The sequence below is a fragment of the Sturnira hondurensis genome, unplaced genomic scaffold (genome assembly GCF_014824575.4).
Source record: "Sturnira hondurensis isolate 20B ecotype Veracruz unplaced genomic scaffold, ASM1482457v3 Scaffold0014384, whole genome shotgun sequence".
NCBI lineage: Eukaryota > Metazoa > Chordata > Mammalia > Chiroptera > Phyllostomidae > Sturnira > Sturnira hondurensis.
The window spans coordinates 39,534,995-39,557,358 of record NW_028087015.1 but is presented as its reverse complement, the minus strand read 5'-3'; the positions used below and the strand labels follow the sequence as shown (position 1 = coordinate 39,557,358).

At 49.9% G+C, this 22,364-nt stretch overlaps 1 protein-coding gene and 1 long non-coding RNA gene across 5 annotated transcripts in view; one reads left to right on the top strand and one right to left on the bottom strand.

Moving 5' to 3' along the window:
- Nucleotides 1–15,643, top strand: part of LIFR (LIF receptor subunit alpha) — a 65,838-nt gene extending 50,195 nt beyond the window's left edge. For all 4 annotated transcript variants that reach the window (XM_037063210.1, XM_037063207.1, XM_037063208.1 and 1 more), the window contains exons 13-20: nucleotides 1,334–1,547; nucleotides 3,099–3,278; nucleotides 4,514–4,615; nucleotides 5,138–5,305; nucleotides 6,581–6,742; nucleotides 7,623–7,716; nucleotides 9,318–9,396; nucleotides 9,775–15,643. In XM_037063210.1, the coding sequence (XP_036919105.1) occupies nucleotides 1,334–1,547; nucleotides 3,099–3,278; nucleotides 4,514–4,615; nucleotides 5,138–5,305; nucleotides 6,581–6,742; nucleotides 7,623–7,716; nucleotides 9,318–9,396; nucleotides 9,775–10,398 (1,623 nt within the window). In that variant the 3' untranslated portion in view covers nucleotides 10,399–15,643. The remainder of the gene's footprint in view (nucleotides 1–1,333; nucleotides 1,548–3,098; nucleotides 3,279–4,513; nucleotides 4,616–5,137; nucleotides 5,306–6,580; nucleotides 6,743–7,622; nucleotides 7,717–9,317; nucleotides 9,397–9,774) is intronic.
- Nucleotides 15,644–15,715: 72 nt separating this feature from the next.
- LOC118998790 (uncharacterized) lies at nucleotides 15,716–17,018 on the bottom strand. Its single transcript, XR_005068948.1, has 2 exons — nucleotides 16,463–17,018; nucleotides 15,716–16,104 (listed from the first exon to the last, which is right to left on the bottom strand). It is a non-coding gene; the product is annotated as an uncharacterized LOC118998790 (long non-coding RNA).
- Nucleotides 17,019–22,364: the final 5,346 nt, after the last annotated feature.

Here is a 22,364-nt window from a genome sequence, read left to right as displayed (position 1 = left end):
TAATGCATGAATCACGCTCTATTTTACCGTTTTTCCCTAGTAGAGCAGACATGTTTGTTGCTGTGTTTTTTATATGATTTATGAATATTAAAAACACCAACAGTTGTTTTCTACCTCCGATTTCATAAGAGCAGTCATAACCAGATTCCTTTAAATGGTGGGTTTTGTTGTAGAGAGTAAACAATATAATATTTTTACAAAACCTTGATGTCAGTACAGCTTTGAGTCAAGTGAAGTCCAAGTGCATGTTCCGTAGGAGCTCCCTTGCTTTGAAGTCGTCTGAGGGGACGGTAGCAGCCCCTCTTCCTCCTGCTTGGAAATCCCCCGCTGCCCCGAGCTGTCAGTCAGATTTCACAGTAACATCGTGACGATTACACAAATCACTTCCCTGTGGAAGGAGTTGGGACTGTTGTTCCAAGTAGATGACTGTTTAACCAGGGATTGAAACTATTGAAGTGATTCAGAGTCCAACTGCAGTCCCAAGGAAGGGACTTAATTACTTCTGCCCTATTTGGGTAGAAAATGAAGTTGTTTTGGACGTGTTGAGGTTTTTGAACACATGTCACTGGGGTACCCGAGCAGAGTCCATAGCTGGGGGGTTGGATAAGGGGTGTAGGCACACAGGAATGAGACTGGAGCCAGAGACAGAGCTTTGGGGGGCTTCCAGGGTGGGGCAAAAGCAGGACTGCAGTTGTTCGTGGGGAAAATAAAGCAACAGCTAGTAGACGGTGGTACCAGAATAAGCCCCGTGCTTCGTGCACTCACAATGGTGACCCTGCCCTGCCCACCCCCGTGGCGGGGGGGGTCCCTCCAGGAGTGTGCAGGGAGGAGGAGGCTGGGCTGGGCTTTGGGAGGGAGCTGCATATGAGGGGCCGGCAAAGGAGGAGGAGCCAGAGGGTGAGACTGGGAAGGCCCGAGGAGCCCGTTGACCAGCAGAAAATAACACAAATGTTCTGTGATGAGCAGGCACTACTTTAAAATGAGAACGCAGTAAATGTTAAAAAAGAAACGATGATGCCATACTTTTAACGTTTCGTTTCTGTTTATATAGAACAGTGCTTCCCGTAACTTTTTGTTACGAGGAAATGAGAGGCTAAATGCGGCTTTTTATTGACTGCGTGTGTATGTTTTTGTGTGCTCACAGCACACACTGTTCTTCCTCAGAGTCACCGTCCCTGTTTGCTCAGGTCTCTCCGAGTCTGAGAAGCTTCATCTCCTTTGGTGGCATCTTTATGATGAGGGTGGTGTCCACTCCAGACCTGACAGCCTCGCTCCACCACATTGTCACTTTTGCAGGTTTTCGTAACCGAATGTGTCTTTCTGTCTTTCACAGCCTTTACCTGTCAGTGAAGCTAATGGAAAGATACTCTTCTATAACGTGTCCTGCTCGTCAGATGAGAGGACGCAGTCCCTCTCTGAGATCCCTGACCCTCAGCACAAAGCAGAGATACAGCTTGATAGAAATGACTACATTATCAGTGTGGTGGCAAAAAACTCCGCCGGCCCTTCTCCCCCGTCCAAGATAGCGAGCATGGAGATTCCGAACGGTGAGTGGTTGGGGAGGTGAACGGGAGAACGGGACTTTGGAGGGACATGCTCTGAGGGTGTTGCGTGCTCTCGTGCACCTCCGCTGCCTTCTGTCCCCTGCCCGCTGCTGCTGCTGCTGCTGCTGAGCCGGCACCGATGGAGAAACAGGGGGGAGAGTGTCAGCTGCACCCCAAGACGGCGGTCCTTGGTCCCGACTGGCAGCATCTGCCCTGGTGGACGGGACAGTCGCTGTTCCCAGTCACTTTAATGCGCACTGTTGGGGGCTGTGGTGGTGGATGTTACTCTTAGGAAGAAATGATTCGACAGACACCACGCGAGGCAGCTAGGTCAGCTAGGCTGTGTTCAGCCTGCCTGGCAGGGAAGGACACTCGGTTTACATGGCGGCTTTGTTGAAAGGGCATTCTTTCAGTAGGAATCCTTTATTGATCAGAAATTCTTCTCAAAGTCTGAATTAGACTTTCAGCATAAACTTGCAAAAATGGTGTGACTTTAAAATGACTGCCTGCCTCTGCATTCTCTGGGTGCCCAGCCAGGAGTCCGTCCCCCTAAACTGCCTTGGCAGGCAGCCCCTCAAGCTGTGCGTCTTCAGCAGCTGCTCCGGCCTCTTTTCCTCCCCGATAGCTCCTCCCCTCAGGCCCCGCCTCCCCGCCTTGCCCCTCTGCCCAAGTGCGCCCTCCTCTCCCAGCCTCTTTTACAGGACAGATTGGTTCTGGCTTCCCGCTCCCTTTTGGCCATGCCGCCCTCATCCATGCTAATGTCTCACCCCCCACCTTGGGCCTCCCTGTCACCTAGGCCAACACCTGACATGACCCCACGCTGGCCCCTTTCCCACCAGCTTCTGCACCTCCCTGCTGTGTCCCCCACGGGCCCAGTTCAGGCTCTTCCTTGTGGGCCCACACCGGCTGTCCTGTCCCTCAGCTCTCCTTCCCAAACTGTTGGAGCAGATTCCTCCTCTCCCTGCCCTGTCTCCCGAATCCCCAAAGCCCATTTGGGAGGGGGTCATATTCCAGCAGTGGAGGAGGGGCTGCTGCAGCGCCCCCCCCCCCCCCCCCCCCCCTCTCCCCCCNGGGGCGCCCCCCCCCCCCCCCCCCCCGCCCGCGCCTCGTGCCATGGTGCTCCTGCTCTGCACGCTCTGCACGCTCTGCCCGGCTGGGGCTGCTCACATGGCCCCTGCTGCCCCGGGGCTCGCACCCTGACGGTGACCAGAGGAGGGGTGCAGTCTGCCCGTGAGTGTTCTGCCGCCCCCCAGCTGCCACGCCCCCTCCAGTGCCCTTACACCCTACACTGGAGCCTTTCTGGCCCCCCCACGTCACCACCCGGTCCTGTGTGCTTTCTGATCACCTCATCCCAGCGGTTGGGTTGACCTGTAGGTACAGGTAACTGCATAGTCACAGCAACACTTCCAAACTCTACTAAAGGTTTATCTAGTTTGAGCACCATTTTTAACACTTCTGTAGAGTGAAGTGATTTGTGTGACTCTCGCCCATTTTCATGAGGTTTGCCTCACATGACTAGTTTTAACATCAAAGTGTCCTTCTTTCTTGTTGAAGATGATCTCGAAACAGAGCAGACTGTGGGAGTGGGAAAAGGGGTTCTCCTCACATGGAATTACGACCCCAACATGACTTGCGACTACGTCGTTAAATGGTGCAACTCTTCTCGAGCGGAGCCCTGCCTCATGGACTGGAAGAAAGTCCCGGCAAACAGCACTGCGACTGTCGTAGAATCTGGTGAGTGTTTCTCCGAGGGCTTCACACGGGTTCGTAAACAGAGCAGCGTGCGGGGTGGCTGGTTGCAGTGGAGTGACTGCTCCCCCACCCCTGGGGCCAGGTGTGGATTGGTGTGGCTCTTCTGGAAGGGGGTTGGGACAGTATGTGCCGGAAGGGACTCCGATCCTTTGATCCTAGTTACTTGCCTCGGAATTCATTCTAAGAAACAATGAGCACCCCAGATTCTTGTCTGAGAATGGTCACCACAGCGTCGTTCATGGTCCTCATGATAGAAAGCAGCGTACAGGAGGACAGGTCAGTGGGGGCACCTCTCTGAAACGGAGGTGTAAGCAGCCCTTGTGTGGAAGGCAGAACAGTGTGGGGCAGTGCTCAGGAGGCAGGCTGCAGAACCGCGCACAGCCAACTGGCCTTCTCCCCCAGGCAGAACCTTCTTCCTGGCCCACGGCTGATGAGCTCCCGATCACCCTTCAGTGTCATGTCTTGGTGGCATTTTCCCTCCTTGAAGGTGCCACAGCCCACGACAGGTCCCTTTCGTCGAGCAGTGTGTTATGATTCCCCCTTTTGTCCTTTTCATCTGTCCCCCCACCTGTCTCCAGCCTGTCCCCCTCTGGGTCCCCACCTCTCCCGCCTGGCACTGTGCTGCCAGGGGCTTCACAGTGAAGTGAAGGTGCTGCTCCTGTTTGGAGTGGACTCGAGGGCCTGAGTGGTGATGTGCAAGGAGGAGCAGACGCCGAGGACCAACCTGGTTGCCGAGGACCAACCTGGTTCCCTTCGTGCAGAGCCTCAGAAGGGAGTGGCCACTGCAGTGCCTGCCTGTCAGTGCAGGAGGGGAATCGCAGCGGCGCCCCCCGCACGCAGAACTGACACTGGTCAGGGGCCTTTTCGGAGCGTGGTGACACAGTCCTGGGCCTGGACCAGAACCAGGACAGAGGCGTCACTGCTGGTTTAAAAAACAAAATCAAAGCCTTAGTCACGTTCCTCCCCTCTTGAAGGTGACGACACCATGTTATGACACTAAACTCTTTATTATAGTAAAAAATGAATTTGGTTTCATCAGTTTTCCACTCAGACTCTTTACCAATTTTGGAAATACAGATGTGTTTTTACAGGAAAGCACCTGTTTAAAATTAGCTTTGACAATTTCTGAGTAAGTTACTATAAAGTTGATATTTCTGAAACAGATATTCATAGTAATGTGCACTTACAAAATTTTACTGATTGTGTCCATCCTGTAGATCAGTTTCGACCGGGGGTAAGATACAATTTCTTCCTGTACGGGTGCAGGAATCAAGGATATCAACTGTTACGCTCCGTGATTGGATACGTAGAGGAATTGGGTAAGTTCAGTGGATAAGTTTCCTTAGAGTTCAAGGTGACATGAGAAATTATAAATTGACAGCATTGGATTCTGAGAATAGAGCAAATTGGGTTATTCGGTTCAAGAAAGGAAAAATAATTTGTATGATAAATTTAAAGTTAGTTATGATTACTTACTCTTCATTTGTTTAATGTTTGTATTTCACAAATGTATGCTCATTAACAAAATCTTGATTTGGATGTCAAATCAAAATACTTATTTTGCACTTATTCCAGACTATCAATAAAAAAGGGAAGTACAAATGAGTAGCCATTTAACAATTTTGCATAGGTTGCTTCCGTAGATGGTAAGTTTGTGTGTCTGGTTAGTAGCTTTGCAGCAAAAGAGTTCACAGCAGTATCTGGGGAAGTTTGTGACTGAATGGAAAATAAAGTTGTGCTTCCGAGCCTAGCTGTTTCCTGAGGCTAGAACCCTCCCCACCCGTTGGTGTCTTGCTCTGTGTTAGTAAACTCTCCTCCACTGTTGGCTTTTTCCCTCACAGCTCCGATCGTTGCGCCAAATTTTACTGTTGAGGATACATCCGCAGACTCGATACTGGTGAAATGGGAAGATATCCCTGTGGAGGAGCTTAGAGGCTTTTTAAGAGGCTATTTATTTTACTTCGAAAAGGGAGAGAGAGACACCTCTAAGATGCAAGGTTTGGAATCAGGTAAGTCACTCACCACAGTGACTAGAATAGTGCGTCCTAGGAGTTCTCCATTAATCCACCCCCACCCCCTCGAGAAGAAGAAAAAAGTGCTGCTTGTTGCTTTAATTCTGGTTTCCAAAACTGTCTGAAAAACAAGGCAGCGAAAATGTTGTCATTTTATGAATATGAGCATTTTAAGATTTTAAGTACGTGATAAGTGAAGGGCACTATTTCAGAAGTTACGTAAACTGGTTATTCTGAAGCCTTTGGTTCTCAGCTTACAGCGCAGGGGCCACCTCTTCCTAGTCTGGCATGACCCCTGGCACAGCATCTTGCGAAGGTTACTTTAAAAGCAAAGTCTCCCCATACTTTCAGTAATGGGGGTGGGAGCTCAGGAGCCCAGAGAACGGCTCCGGAGCCTCCCCTGTCACCTGACAAAACGCCACCTGTACGGTTAGCCACGGCCTTGAGGAGCCGAGAAACTTAATTGACTCAACTGGGGACAAGTTAGACCTTAGAAAGTACAGCTGGTCCCTGACTGGTGAGTGTACACCCAGAGTCTTTAGAGAGTTCTCCAGTTCGCAAATACAGAGACGTGTGTGCAGACTTCTGGCTTTTCCCTAAATTATATTTCTGTCCCAGTCAGATGTTTCTTATCCATGGTGCCACATAAACACAAGCATATCACCATATCAGTTTGAGAGCTTTCAGTTCCCTTGACGACCTCCCCTCAGAATGAAACCACTGTGATGACTACACGCCAGTGGAATGAGCACAGAGCGTGTCCCTGCGTGGGGAAGCTGATGGGCATCAGCTAAGCCCCTTTCCAAATGGGGCTGCTTTACCTGTGTGCCCCCTCCCACCCAGATTCATGCATCTGCATTTCCTGAATCTTCCCAGTGGCTTGGGGAGGAGCGAAGCCTTACAGATCCAATTCCACAGCCTTCCAGGGCCTAGTGTAACTTTCTTCAAATGCTCGAGAATGTTACACTTGACCCAGCACCTAGACTTCCAGTGAGACATGGTGGATAGGTCACTACAATTAGAGTTTAAAAACAAACAAACATACACCTAAAGCCCCGTGAGATAAGGTTCTGATGTCCTATTTCACATTAGTTAGACACTCAGGTTCAGGGAGGTTGAAATAAAAGGCCCAGCTCACGGGGCCCCTCACTGGCAGAGCTGTCACTGGCTGGCCCTGCAGGCCTCAGGGACATGGGGTGACAGCTGTGAGTAACCACGAGTTGAAATCACTGTGGCCACCAGTAACAGTGACGCTCCCCACTTTCCAACCAGGCCGTCCCGACGTGAAAGTTAAGAACATCACCGACATATCCCAGAAGACACTGAGAATCGCCGACCTGCAGAGCAAGACAAGCTACCACCTGGTCTTGCGTGCCTACACAAGCGCGGGCCTGGGTCCGGGGAAGAGCATGTTCGTGGTGACGAAGGAGAACTGTGAGTCGCGTTCCCCGGAGATGCTCCCCGTGCTGAAGTGCACAGTGTTTCTAGCAATTTCTGTGTGTGTAGGGATCCCCTTTTCCTAATTTCACATTTTGTTGCGTTTTTATAGTGAGTATAAGGCAGTGTTAAAGGGCCATTTATTCTTGTTATTTGAAGCTATTTCCTAATGAGTTCCTGAGAAATTAATGAATTAAGGATACATCTGAAGTCTGGAGATCTAAATTCATGTTGAATATACATAAGGGCCAATCAGCTTAAATTTTTTTGCCCTGTTCTGTGGCTTTTATCATATCCAGAGAGGAGTGAAAGAAATTTTTTTTTTTTAAAAAGTGTTAAGCACAACTTGCAAATTTGAGATGGAAAGTAGGGAAGAGTGATGAACTTCACTCTTTGTCAGCAGCGAAGAACTGCAACGTGTTACTTCACAGCTGGAACTCACGCACACTTTTGCATAAATGGCCAAGACAATGTGGTTCCCAGCCAGGGGTGATGTTGCCCCCTTGGGGTGTTGGCAGAGTCTGGTGACTTCTTGGTTGTCGTAACTGGCGGGTGCTGCTGGGATCCAGTGGCCGGGGCCCCAGGGATGCTGCCCACCTTCCTACAGTGTTCATGACACCTCCCCCGCACACGCGGACCCTGTCTGGCCCTCGGAGTTGGCAGTACTGAGCCTGAGAAACCTGCTCCGGCAGCTTTCAGTGCTTGTGTAAAATTTGTTGAAACACTTGAAGGTGTTATTTGAATAGTGCTTCAGTAACCCTGGAGCAGTTAGGATTTTTTTCTTCTCACCTGCCCACTGAACTATTGGCCAGTATCAGTTTATTCTGCTCTCCGTACTGACAGCTGTGGTTCAGTCTCGGCACCGCTCTCATTTCAGCCGTGGGGTTAATCGTCGCCATCCTCATCCCGGTCGCAGTGGCTGTCGTGGTTGGCGTGGTGACGAGCATCCTTTGTTACCGGAAACGGGAATGGTAATGGTGCCCGAGTTTACTCTTGCTGTTTTGTTTGTGCAGGGATGGTTATTTAGTTTATGTTTAACAAATAAGTACATGTTATTGGTTGAAGCTAGTTAGTAAAAAAATATTTGTTTTAGTCAGAATTAGTGTTGGATTTAATGTTAGACAAGAAGGTGGCATATTATTTAAAGGTTTAAAAATTAATAAAGGAAAAGTAGAAATGTTTTCCTTACTCTGCTAATAATTTAACAAAATAGCATTTTTACTCAAAAATATTTGCAGGCGTAAACATGACCATAGCTGTATGCAGGATTAAGTGTAGTTTAATGATTAAAGTGTCACTCATCTTGGTACCCTATTTAGAAAGTCTGGACATTTATTCATTTAGTGAACAGAGATGAACGGCCCCTCTCAGGTGAAGAGGGGCATCTACAGTGGTGACGAAACAAGCCTGGTCCTTAGGGACTCACAGCGCAGAGCGGGGCTGGGCCTTAAGCCCACAGCCATCCAGTAGGCATGTGCTCCCACAGTGGGCAGGAGCCCGAGCACCAGGAGCACAGGGGGAGAGCCCTGGCACTGGGGGTGGCCCGCTGAGGCCTCCCTGGGGCAGTTCTGTTGAGCAGGGTCCCAAAGGATAAGGAGTGGGCAAAGAAAGTTCCACACAGAGAAGACAACTTTTCTGAGAACCCAGAAATTGGAAATAGGTTGATGGTCCGGAGGAACTGGGAAGTACTGTGTGTCCGAGCGAGGGTCAGCTGGATGGAGTGCCCTGAGGTCCTCTGGCAGGGTCTGCTGTGGACGGAGCTGGAGCACAAGGCTGTGTTCATGCAGACAGTCCTCCCAGCCTCAAAAATACCGCCGTTCATGACAAAGACGAGGATGTGTCCTTGCCATTCTGGTTTATCAATCAAAACGGTCATAATTGAGAACTACAGAATTCCCTGTCATGGTAACTATATTCTCATTACCCAAAATCACAGGTTAAAACTGATTTTAATATGAAAAACAGATATATAAGTAAGGACAGAGTTTGAAGTTAGAGCATTTCAGACTTCATTAACAAAGCTTTTTTCCTGCAGGAATTTCGAATAGTGTTCTTTTGAGTAGCGGTAAGCATGGTTCAGCACTGAGCAAACCTCGCTTTTGTTTGTGTTTCTTTTTTGCTGAAGACCAGCAGCCCCTCCTTTTCTGGTAGCCCGGCGCCTGTTCCGAGCAGCAGAGAACTGCCTCGTGCGAATACGCCCCTCGGTTACCCGCCCGGCTTCCTGCAGTTTGCGGCGCCCACGTTTTGTTTACAGGGGCAAGGCCTGCGTTCTATTTTGAACTCGACAGGACAATCACCCTTTTAATTCTTGCTTTCCACTTACGTAAGATACGTGAGACGTTGCAGTCCTAGAAGTGAAAGTGGTGGTCATAGTTTTAAGATTGGAACCTCTCTGCGTGGTGTAGAATGTTCTAATTAGTGATCACACTGAAAATGACCTTGCATTTTCATCTCACGCTCATTTCAGTGTTCTTATGAAATATCAGAGTAAGCCTCGTGATTTATTAACTGTTTGTTGTCTAACTGCTAATCTTATAATTATTAAATGTACTTAATTATTCTTTATTTAAAGGATAAAAGAAACCTTCTACCCTGATATTCCAAACCCAGAAAATTGTAAAGCATTACAGTTTGAGAAGGGCGTCTGTGAGGTAATCCTTTGTTTTGTTTACATTTATCTTTGAAGTACTGGCTTTCCTCTTTTGTTCTTTTATTTTTTGTCTCCTGTGAGAAGGTTTTAACGTGCAGATGTCACCCATTTGAAAAAACAAAAGTGCTCTAACATGTGATTTTCTAAAATTATTCATTTTAATTATTTGTATCAAATCTTTCCCCCACTACTATTCGTAGCAAGAGTGATATTGATGTGTAGGGGACAAGAGTCGTTTGGCTCCAGTGTACCCCACAGAACAGCGAGACAGATTTCCACAAGCAGACGGAAAGGATAGATACAGTGATGCCCCTGGTGTAGGAGGGGCGTTGCGACGGCTTTGGTGCTCTCTGTAATCTGTCTTCGAACTGGTTTCTAGGGAAACAATGCTCTGAAGACACTGGAAATGAACCCTTGTACCCCAAATAACGTCGAGGTTCTGGAAACTCGAGTGGCGGTTCCTAAAGTAGAAGACACGGAGATAATCTCTCCAGTTGCCGAGCGTCCAGAGGACAGCCCCGAGGCAGAGCCCGAGAGCCAGGTGGCTGTGTCCTACTGCCCACCAGTCATCGAGGAAGAGGTGCCGAACCCTGGAGCGGATGAAGCCGGGGGCACCTCCCAGGTCATCTACATCGACGTCCAGTCCATGTACCAGCCCCAGGCAAAGCCAGAGGAGGAGCCAGAGACCGACGCTGTGGCGGGGGCAGGCTACAAGCCCCAGATGCACCTGCCCGTCACTTCCGACGTGGAGGACACAGCCGCAGAGGATGATGCGGACAAAACTGCAGGCTACAGGCCGCAGGCCAGTGTGCGTGCGTGGAGCTTAGTGTCCCCAGACTCGCCCAGGTCGACGGGCAGCAACAGCGAGGTTGGGTCCTTCGGCAGCCCCTGCTCCATCAACTCCCGGCAGTTCCTAATTCCTCCTAAGGACGGAGACTCCCCGCAATCTGAAGGCGGCGGGTGGTCCTTCACAAACTTCTTTCAGAACAAACCAAACGACTAACAGCGTCCCTTCTGTCTGCTGTCTCAGTAAGCTGTCATGGCCGGTGCTGCCGCGCGAGCACCAGGCGTCCTGGGGGGCGGGGGGCGGGATCCTGTGACACATTGTCAGTGAGGTGGACTTCACTGTGTGCAGGTTACACTGAGGGTGTCCCTGTGCTCCTAACGCAGTCTGAAAGCCAAAGTACAGTGATGCGGAAATCAGTGCACCCAACTCAACACTCGGAGCTTTTTGTCGTTGGAGCCAAAGAATTCCCACTTCTCCACCTTCGAGAAGCACTTCGAGCCTGACACTGTCTGGCCCACATGGGCAAAGCGAATGCGCAGCCACCGTGTCCGGTTCTGTCATTGTGGTCTTCTCACGTGTGCACTTTGCAAGGGGATCGACCGGCAGGCGGGGGCGAAAATGCCGGTGCGGTGGATGGCGTGGACCTGCCTGGCACCACTCCTTCTGGATGGAAACCAAGCACAGACTTGAAACCTCTTAATGTTGTTCTCCTCTCTCCACGTCACTAAGGTTAATACAGTTTTTGGCGTAGCGACAGCTCTTTACTGTTGTGTTTGATCAAGTGTGCTGACTTCTGTGCCTACTGTACAATGGTCGTCAAACAGTTTTCTCAGGGGTACAAACTCGGAACACAAGCGCGGCTCCGGGCAGCTCCCCCGAACCGTCCTGCCCGCCCTCGGTAGGTTTCTCGGACCTCACTGTTGTTCTCATAACTTCCATGCTCAGTGCCGGGTTGCCCTAATATTTCAATCTTAAATGCCTAAGACTATAGATCTAGGGTTTTGCATTTTTTTCTCAATCCGGGTTGTTTTTTTTCGTTGTTGTTGTTCTACAGTGTCAGTTATATAAATATGTGAGCAAAACCAACATAACTCATGAACAGTCAATTCTAGTGACTCACTGTTTGAGCCAACTAAGCAATATCTGGCGGCATCAGCTGCCTGTGCGGTTCTGACTGGCTTCCCTTTCTGCTGAGAAGACCGCGCCCTGGAGCCCGGTGTCCCAGCAGGGGCTGTGACGCCTCCTGGCAGGTGTCGCTCCTCGATTGTGCCTCTTAGCCTCTCCTGTCTCTCACATGATCATCAGTCCAGACTACTCTATCCGACCTCGGCTGTTTTTAAAAAATATATAAACTAGAAAGAAAAATGCTTCTTATAGGAACAGTTACTCAAGGGCTACTTTATATGAAATGTCAGAGAGCCCATTTGAATGGACAGGCACGCCTCCGTCACAGTTGCTTCGTAGGCCATCCAGAGTCAGGTGTCTTCCCAGCACCCTCTGCCCACCCTTGGTGTTTGCGAGTGATGTCTGGATGGAACAGGGTCCTTAGAAAAGCAGGTGTAAAACTACAAAGTGTACCTTACAGTGCGCCTGCCCTCAGGTTGTCTATGCATTTTGTCTTTGGATACTTAAGAGTACTTAAAATTTTGAAATAGCTGAGTAAGTCAAAATATGCCTGTTTTTTTTTTTCTTTTAAAATTACCGGAGGTTCTGTAATGTGTTTGTACATAACGGATCAGTTTTCCTCCCACTTGGTAATGTAGCTATCTTTGTAAAAACCATGTTGTGAAAAAAAGCCACAGGATGACAAAGGACAAAGTCTGTATAGGTACTGTGTCATAAACCCTGATTTTTAACTGCTAAGAGTCAGCTAAATTCCTGAGCTTCATGATATATGGACATGTAAAATGAAATAGAATTATATACCCACACAATGTATTAAAACCATATAATAGCTCATAGAAATTTTCAACAATGAAACAGGTATCAAACCAGAGCCACCCCTAACAGAGTTCACCCCCTCAACTTCTCCCCTTGGGCTCCTTCCCGTAGCTTTTTACCCAAGACACTGAGACCTGAGGCCGCCATCTGTCCCTGCTGAAGCTTGTCATCACCACACCTCTTGTCCCCAACTCATGCCTTGTGCGCCATTGGAACAGGTAGGCCCTCAACCTCATCTCTCAGAGACAGGATAAGTGCTGGCGAAGGCGAGAGTGTATTGGTCTGAACGCCACTAAACTGCGATAATGGGAAAAGACGGGAGGTGGCTGAGTGATTGATGCATTCAGCCGCGACATCTGAACCCAGTGTCCTTCTACATAATGATTCATCTGTTTGGCTAATGGTGACCTCACTTTGGCTCTTGAACCCTTCCTCCCTGTCCAAGAATTACGTCCACTGTGTCTGTTGCACAGTGTTACACACTGAACACATTTTCATGTATCTCACAGCCAGCGCCAAGTCAGGCTTCCCTGGTGAGGAAGGCAGGTCCTGGCGGTCCCTACAACTGCTTCTCTTGTGAGTGGCCCTCTTAAACAGACGCTGCCTAATATACAAGTGTCTGAGAAGACTTGGGTAGGCTTTTGACACTAGATACTCTTTACGTTACATGTTGCATGGCGTGGGCCCGTGTACAACAAAGGCCTTCGGTGTGTTGAGCCTGGGTTTGAGGCTGCGGCCCTGAGGCCTGGACAGCAGAGCCGGGTGCGTTTCAGGGCTTGGGGTGGGCGTGCTGTGTTCTGCAGCTCTGACCCATTCACCGGCACATTCCAGGGCAGAAACACCAGCCTCGTATTCCCGCCAACCTCGCCGTCACGTCTCATGGATCTGAGGAGGGTGGCATTGAGAACAGCCTGTCCTAAACACCACGGCCCAAGTCACATTCTTAGCACTTCCATGCAACTTGTGTTCTTGTGGGTAATTAGTCCCATAACTTCTTGTCTTCATACCACCCATACGTAAAGAGCATTGTTGTCCTGTCTGCATTTGAATAGAGGTGGTTTAGTAAAGGAGACTGTGGCATATTTTCTCCCAGAACAGATGGGAAAGCAACTTGTTGCTGTTTTGAAATTGAAGTACTCCCTAACATGTCAATATGCAGAAAAGGTTATCTCAAAATCTAGTGCTCCAGCATGTGATCTGAGAAGACTTTTTGCTTGTTTCTTTAAAGTGGTTTTTGCTGTTTTCTGTTAAAATCTGTGTATCTTTTACTCAGTCTTCTTTATTCTGAAAGTGTAAAATCGGACATCTCAAGAGTAACGTGGGGTCATTGGCTGATTACCAAGCATAGGCACATCGTGCAAGTTCCCTGCGTAGTTTTTTGTTGGCTGCATCCCCTCCCAGACTGCGCACAGGCAGCAGAGTTTCCCCAGGGTCCTACCGGTCAGGACGTAACTCGTGCGACCTGAGACTGGTGGCTGGAAGAGTTGGCACCGCAGGTCGAGCAAACGCGTGAGAAAGACTCCCGTGACAGCATCACTGGGTTTCCTGTTTCTCCCCGATTTGACGTATCTGGTGGGTGTGCACTTGGGGCGTGTCCGTGCCCAGCAGCCTGTGTCCTAGCAACCCAGCAGCACGCAGGCGCGCACCCTTCCCTCTGAGGCCCTTGTGTCGGTTCCGCAGTGCCGTGCCCATCTTTTATATTCAAAAGAACTTTCCCACACCAGAAAAGGACCTGTGGCCAGACTTACTGGACATGCACCTTTTAGGCACGACCTTAGAATATCATGGAAAATTACTCGGTTTGATTTTGCTCTCTTTCTGTCTTGGTGGACTGTGTACCAGGGCTGTTACCCAGGCCGGTCTGGAGGATTACGGGCGGCATTCAGGTCACGTGCCCAGCTTTGTTGTGGATGGCGACGTTTTAGGGGATGCGCTTTGGTCTAGAATATATCCAAGTCTGTGTAGCTACTACACTGAGTCATGACAGGGTTCTGTTATTTTTAACCACAAGTCATGTTTATTTGTCTCTCCATTAAGAATGTTAATATTTTGGATTACAGGTGTCCTGGTTATACACCATTTACCTATGCAAGACACATTCTAACTGCGCAACACTTTCATGAAAATTAAAAGTAGTATTTTAAGAAGAAAATCCTCCAAATGTTTTTATGTGTAAGTGCCTAGCTGACGAACCATAGAAACAAAAAAATCAGAACCTCTAAGTTAAATTTTAATTTAAAATTTTAACCTATTGAATGTTAACCAATACAAACCAGTAGTGATTTATTTACATTACTTTTTGGTTGCAGTAACTCACCCTAAAAACTAAGAGATGTGAATGAGTAAAAAAATAAATATTTAATTAAAAAGGAAGTTGATTTTATGATATTTACATATCTCTGCTGAGATTACCTTTGCAGTAGCCAGTCAGGACTTTTTAAAAATAAAGTGGTAACAGTGTAGACCTCGCACGGCACATAAGCCAGAAACACTTTGTGCACCTGATTGGATAGCTCACTTAGGAGTATTGAGTTCCCTCGTACACACTGAAAATGTGCTTCTCTTTGGAGTTACTCCATTTCAAATGAGTAACTTCCAATTTCTGAACTCACGTTTTCTCTACGCATTCCAGTGGTGTATCATAAAACATCCAAAGATTTACTGGTGGTAACACCATTATTATTAAAACACGGGCAAGTTAGCTGTTGGGTTTGGTGTTGGTGTTTTTGCATTTGATCAAAGGAAACAATACTGAACAATAATTTTCATGTATTTTTTTCAAATATTGTACCCCCAGTTTGATTCCAAATACCTCTCCCCATTTATGATATAGCCTTCCATTTAATTTTTTGTCTTCCAACATCACGTTTTGGAAAAGTATGGACACGGCCTTTAAAAAAAAAAAACATTTCCCTTCAGAATTGCTTGACAAGCTCGGCCTGGAAAGACATCCTCAAGTTGAGACGGTGCCACCTGAAGAAAGTATGTCCATAGGCCAAATCATTTTCAAATACTCGACTTTCTTTTAGTGGGAATGTATTACTTTTTAGCTGGTCATAAGTTCTTACAATGCTAGGAAATCACATTTTACTTTCAAAATCGCATTATAGTGAATTCCTGTTTACAAAATATGCATACTGTGAACAGATACAAGTTTTTGGTTTTTTATGAGGTTGTTTGTAGAATGATTGTTATTTTCAAAGGGGATGTTGTATGTTGAATATTTTCAATTTTATAATAAATACTAGCAGCTGTTTACTACTTTTTGTTTGGTCAGGCGTGTGCAAATGTAGCTGAAAGACAGGGAGAAACTGCAGACCTACGACTGTCCCCGTTCTCATTTCTCGCGGTGGTGTCACTGCAGACCTCTTTTCTGACCCGAGTGATCAGTCTCGATGTTCCGTATCTAAAAATCATGCTTAATCATATAAGAAAACATTTAAACACATATATAGGAAGCAAACCATAGGATGTAGGGTATTTGTGTGATTTGGTCTGATTTGCAGAATTCTGAGTTTAATATATGGAATAAAACAACTCAATTTACACAGATGACAAGTATTTTCTGCCTTGCAAAAATTTGGAGAGTACGTTGCACTACAGTGGAAAATTTGGTCATTTCATATCATTGTATAATTTCAGAAATTAGTTTCCATATCTTTTGGAAAACATGTTTATAGCAAGAATATAGAGTATAAATAACCTGTCACTAAGAAACCTTAAATGTAAAACTAGTATGCTTGGCTGTTAACTCCTTCCTAAAGATGTTCCTTATGTCTGTTTTTAAAACATGCATGTATTTAACAGTTTTATCGTAGTATTGTCATGGAAAAAATAAATATATTTTCTTACAACTCACACTGATGAATACGGGCATTGTTGTTTGTTTTTTCTTTCCAGTGTTGGCAGTCAGGAGAAGTGGCTTCTGCTGTGTTGGTAATACTTTTGGTTCCATCCCACGAGAGCTGCGGCGGTCAGACACTGAAAAATGAAACTAAATTTTTAATGCTTTTATTGCTATGCCATTGGCATAACCTTTCATATGTTCCATTAAATCTCTATTCTAGTTACCAGGGAAGTTAGCACAAAAATAATCAAAGAGTGAGAATGTAACTTTATAAAATAAATACTGGTCCTTCAACCATTGCTTTTCATTTATTTCCTATGAAGATAATCTCCAGATAACATTTCTGGAGATTCGAGGAACGTATCAAAATTTCATTGCAAGTTGTTACTACAGTCATTCAGCAAAACCTCAGAAATTTTAAAGTATGAATTGACCTTAAACTTGAAATTGTTTAAGATAAGGGGAGGAATTAAGTATTCATATGTGGCTTACCTATAGTAACAGCTGAATTCTGAGTGGACCTGGATGTAACCCGAAGAGCCTGTAGGCAGATTTTAAACTAACTGTGACACACGCTCGTGTGTAAGCACTAGCAGAGCTCATGCACATGGTCTGCCCTTTAGTAGGGAGGTCTCCATGCGGAACTCATTTCCCAGATGGCGAATTCCTGAGCCGAAATAGCACCAGCAACTTCAGGAGGAATGAAGTCACGATTCATCCCAGGGAAAAGAGAATTAGTGATGTATGAATAAGCTTGTAAATGTATGGTATTCTCTAGGACCCCGAAAGGTCAGCTTACAAACTCAAGTTCTTTACAAAAGAGCTGTGTTCGGATTCACTTTGGCCTAACAATGCGATCCATTACCCTTTCCCCTGGAGAGACAGTAAAATTGAATTAAAAGTACAGAGAAGTTGAAGTAACAAGAGATGTCTTGAGCTGATTTGGGATTAAATTGGAGCTAATTTTATCCCAGAGTGATTAGTCTCAGATTAAAGAGACAAGAAAAGCTTTTGAGGATGACTGATCGTCAACACCGTGGAGCGGGGATCACGTTACCGAGAGTGCAGGGCAGTTACCTCAACAGGTGCGGATGAATGCCAAGTGTCAGATCTAGTCTCCCCCTCACGCCCCCAGCCAGAGTCCCCACTGCTGCAGAAGCGTCTCCAGCCCAGGCCGAAGCTGCCAGAGCGGGGCCAGTCTGTCCACGTCCCCATCAGTGCCACTTGCGCAGCCCGGCCCTCAACGTTCCTTGTTCCTCGGGGCTGCTGGGCGAGCCGGGGAGCCTTGAAGAAGCAGAGTAGGAACCACTGGGCCCTCCTGGTCCGGAACTGCCCTACTGCAAATGCAGACAACCCACACTGCTCAGAAATGGACCTGAGTCTGATTTTTCTCAACGTCCATAGTGCAGTGCGGTGGGGGGGTCCTTTCCTTTCCCACGGTGGCTAACACAGGTTTCAGGGCCAAGGCTGCCGCTGCCCCACCTGAGCTGCTCAGACCTGGCTCAGGGCCAAGGTTACCACTTATTCCCTGGGTGGCCCGAGAGAAGTTACTGGGCCTCTCGTTCTCCTCAGCTCCAAGCAGTGAGGTCTTGGTAACCTCCTTTCCCTGAGGGGTGAGGATTGCAGGTAGTGTAAATACCAGCCCCTAGACAAACCTCAGCAACACCTGACCTCCTAATGTAAATACCACCCCCTAGACAAACCTCAGCAACACCTGACTTCCTGTCAGTGCCTTACAGGTGCACATGCTTTCAAACCAGGTCAGATGGCCTATTTCTGTCTTCGTGGATTACGTACTGGGGCTGTTGGCAGTGCCTGTCTGGAGGATTAAGGGCACCACCATTCAAGTCACGTGTCAGGCTTTACTGTGGATGGCGAGTTTAGGGGGTGTGGTTGATTGGCTGTAGAATGTATCCAAATCCATCTACCCAGAAGATGCTGCTGGCTCACAGAAGCCTTCCCCAGGGCCCCAAGGCCCCAGGCATCGGCCTCCGCAGTGCCCGCCCCTCCCTGCAGCCCTCAGTGCAAGTCTGACACTGAGCTCCTAAGGAGACTGGGACAAAGTCTCAGCCACCCCTGCGCCCACAGAGCACAGCGTAGTAACTGCTGCGTCCCAAGTGCTTGATAAACCTTCTTTAAATGGTTATGCCTCGGCGGGGCGGTGGGAGGGAAAGTGGCTTCACGTGTTTCCCGGGATATTAGAGATGCATGAGGTGGCAGAGGCCATCTCCCTGTGGAATGGTCTCCAGCTGCGGAACGCTGGGGTCCTGTCAAAAAGCTGGCAGGCTCCCTGTGCTGGGGGTGCCCACGGTGGGGGGGGAGGAGGGGGGAGACGCCGCCACCCTTGGTCCTCCCGCAGGGAAACTGCCTTCACCCTGTCTCCTGGACAAACGGGCTGCGCCTGAAGCAACTACAGGTTAGAGCCCCTGCAGCCCTTGCGCTGCTCCCGCCCCTCCCCCTCCCCCAACCCAGAGTTTCTTTCATTCGTCTGGGTATCGTTCTCTGTATCCTGCCAGCTGACGTTCTGCATGACCGAGGGATCCATTCCTATCCCCCCCAACCCCGCTCTTCCCTCCGATGCTGCCCCCTTCTCTGGGAGGCAGACAACCCATGCTCAACCCTAGGCCTTTCCTTCCGGTGGGCGAGCCCTGGGACCCACACCCCTCCCAGGAGTAACACATGTCTCTTCTCTGCGTCCAGTCTTCCTTCTCTCTGGCCAGACGTCCCCAAGGGCCGCTTTCACAAGACCCACCCATTAGAATGGGGGTACAGGCAGTCCCCCAAAAGAAGGAAGGTGACATTCTGAGTGGACAAAACGATACTCAATACAGGCTCACTGAAGAAAAACTAGAAAACAGACACAAAGAAGAAGAAACATAAATCACACAATCTTTTTACTCAGGATTAGGTATTTTTTAGAAGATTTATTTTTAAAGGGAGGGAGAGGGGGAGAGGAACATCAATGTGCGGTTGCCTCTCACACGCCCCCTACTGGGGACCTGGCCTGCAACGCAGGCATGTGCCCTGCCTGGGAATCGAACTGGCCACGGTTTGGTTCATAGGCTGGCACTCAATCCACCGAGCCACAGCAGCCAGGGCTGCATTAGCTATTTTTAACAAAATTGTTTTATTTTATCCTGCGGGACATGTTCCTATGCGAATGTGTTACTTTTCGTGCATACTTCTTATTAATATATTAATGTGTGTAATTGAGACCAAGCAGCAGGCCTTAAAACCGTGCACCCCGCTGCCCCACAGCTCCGGGTCTGAGGGCTCCTTGCTTTGCCTCTGCTTGTCTCCGGCTGGAGACAAGGCCTTCTGCAGCTAATGCCCTGGCATGGTGCCTGCTACTTTTGTTTCCAAATGAGTTTATTATAGGAAGGAATGCCTTGCGCTTCCCTGGCCTTCCTTCTCAGATGCATTGCAATCCACTAGCCAAGTTGGAGCTGCAGCCCCTTAGTGCGAGGTCGTCCAGGGAGGCCACAGCCTCGTGGTTGGGCCCTGCGGGGCCGTGGGACTTTAGGGGAGGCCATACCACATGCCCGGAGATTTCGGTGCCTTTGCAAGTCAAAGGCCAATAGGAAAGCAGAAACCTCATCCCCAAAAGCTGAGACATAATGTTCCTTTCACATCTTTCCAGGAAAAGACAAGTGCTCCAGGAGCGGTGCACTTTCTAGGACAAAGAAGCCTCAGCAAGGGCGGGCAGGAAGGGGAGGTGAGGAGGGGAACTCGCCACGGCCTGCCCTGCTCCTCCAGCCCTTGGCCTCACTAGGGCTAGGCAAGGCCCAGGGGAGCCCCCTGCTGCTTGGAAATAGCTTGCAACGGCTCCCCTGAGCCCTGGAGGTTATTTGTGGAGAAGAAGGCAGAGGAGGGAAGGGCAAAGACTTCAAACCCTGAGCCCCACTCTGACGGAGTGGCCCTGGGCTGCTTGCGGGTTTGTTCAGGGCCCCGTCCTTGCCGTGAGGGCACTTTGGAAGGAAGAGCGGAGCTGTGACTAGGAACTGGCCTGTGCCCAACGCCCACCCCCACAGACCACACTGCCGAGGACAGGCCACCGGAGGGAGCCCCAGTGCACTGCCGAGCGACCCTGCGTCCTTGAGCAGCCGCACCTGAACGTCAGGGTAACGTCAAGGAAAGCTCCGCTCGAGGCATCAGGGTTGTGTCTTCACGGTGGGACCCGGTCTTGCTGGCCAGACTCCGTCTTCCTGAGTCAGGCTGTGCCCACCCGCTCTGGCCCTCTTCAAGGGAGGGCTGTTACTCAGAACATCTTCGAACGTGAGGCCGAAGTGTGGGTCCTCACAGGGCCGTCAGAGAAGCAGGCCCTGCGCTGAGCTGGTCAGTCACTTGGCTGCCTGAACACTGCCGCCTGTAAGCTGCCGCCTCCCAAGGGCCCCTGTCAACTTCAGACCCTTTACCTCGCAGCCTCAGGAAGGCCGGCCTGTCCCTGCTGTGTGCAGGGTGTGCCCTGGAAATCGGGGTGGACATGTCCTTGAATAACCCTGCTCTCCGTCTTGGGCAATGCCTCTGTGGGAGAGGGCCGGAGTGGCCCCAAGCCTGCACTTGGGATTCTGGTTCTGACCCAGCGCTGGCAGCCCTCTCCTCTGCGGGCTCCTTTGGTGGGGCGGGGGTCGTCCTGGAGGGAGAACCCTGCTCCACCGAGGGAGCACCTGTGCCCCACCCCTCCCAGGGTGCTCCTGGACTGGGCTCATGGCAGGCACAGGAAGTGAGCAGAAGCAGCTCTTGTTTTGTGGAGCCCCCCGCCCCGCCCCCCCGTCCCGTCCTGAGGTCTCCACCACCTTTCCACTGAAGCTGGGATTCTCCGCCTTCGTTGTCCCCTGTACTCTACAGGCTGCCTGCCCACCCCGCCTCAGGGCCCCCCTCCCAGGGAACAGCAAGCCCCCTGGGGCCAAGGGTTGGCTGTCAGAGCCTGAGAGGGGCTGCCAAGCCCCACCCCTACTCCCCATTCTTCTTCCTTTGGGAACTCTCAGTGCTAAAAACAAGCTTTCTGAGAACCATATTTTTCTAGGTTAAAGGTGAAAAATGCAGTGTTTCCTCCAAGTGGAAAGCCCTGGCCTGCCAGCTCTGGGCACATTTCCGAGCTCCTTCCTCCCACTCTGGGCGGAGGCAGGGCGGCGGGAAGGCGGGAGGGAAGTGGGAAGGAAAGCAGAGGGAAAGCAGAGGCCTGTTTGTGTTGGAGCTGCCCGCAGGCTGGAACAGGGCCGGCTCCGGAAGCAAAAGGCACACAGGGGGAGGAGGAGAGCCAGGCCGCGTTCAGCGCGGGTGGGGTGCCTAATAGCTCCTGGTGGGGGGCGTAGGGACTAGGGTGACCCCCGCAGACCTGCCTGCCAGCAACCCCAGGGACGGGCTTAGAGGAAGCACGTGTTGTGAACGTCAGTTTTAATAGGAAAAGCCAGAAGAGCCCCTTCCCTCCCCCCACCCTCCAGCCATCCTTGCGTGGAACACAGGGGAAGTTCTGGGGTTTTTCCCAGACCCTGGTGGTGGGCCGAAGCTTTTCACAGACCCCCGCCGCTCAATGTTCTTCCTGGGCAGGAGGAGAGCATGTGAGCCTACCAGCTCTCTGGCTGCTCCTCCTTCCCCAGCAGGCCTCCCCACCGGGCCACCACCCCTCTGCCAGGCCCCCTCCCAGGATAAACTACACGGCCAAGTGGTCGACAACAGGTGGAGGGACAGGGAGCGTAGGGAGGCAGCAGAGGTGGTGGAGGGCCCCATGCCGCCCTACTGGGCCCGGCCTGGTGTTTCACCCTCCAGCATCCATGACCTTGGCCAGGTGGTGACAGATGGAGTCTGTATTCTCATCTCTTGCACCCATGAACTTGGAGTACGAAGATGCAACAGAAGTGACAGGTGGCAGTTCCAGTCCCCGGCTGCACAAGGCCCCCCACCTTCCCTCTGGTGCTCTCAGCCTCCGCCTTCATCATGCCAGGGGTGTCCAGGCTCCCACAGGTCCCCCGAGGAACACGAGCCACATGGAACTGACTCAAGTCACCTCGCCGCCTCAGGCCAGGCCATCCTAGACCAGCCAACTGCCACGCAGGGGAGGAGTCCAGCCAAGATCCGCAGAGCTGCCCAGCTGAGTACTCAAGGCACGTAAGTGACACACATGTATTCTGGTGTGCCACCAGAGTTGTACGGCTGTTTGTCCCCAGTGTTATTGTAGAAAGCAGACACACTCAGAGGGAACAATGGGCGCCCTCGGGCCCGGCTCCCACTGTCTCGGCTCTCCTGCCTTCGAAACCCAGGTCTAATCCCACAGTTTCAGGACAAAGTTTTCATCCTCACAACCACCTCTGCTGTACAAAGCCACCCCACATCTCCTGGGGTTTGTGCACTGCCAGGGTCAAAGAGCCTTCCTCCTAGCTTGGGGGGTAGTTCC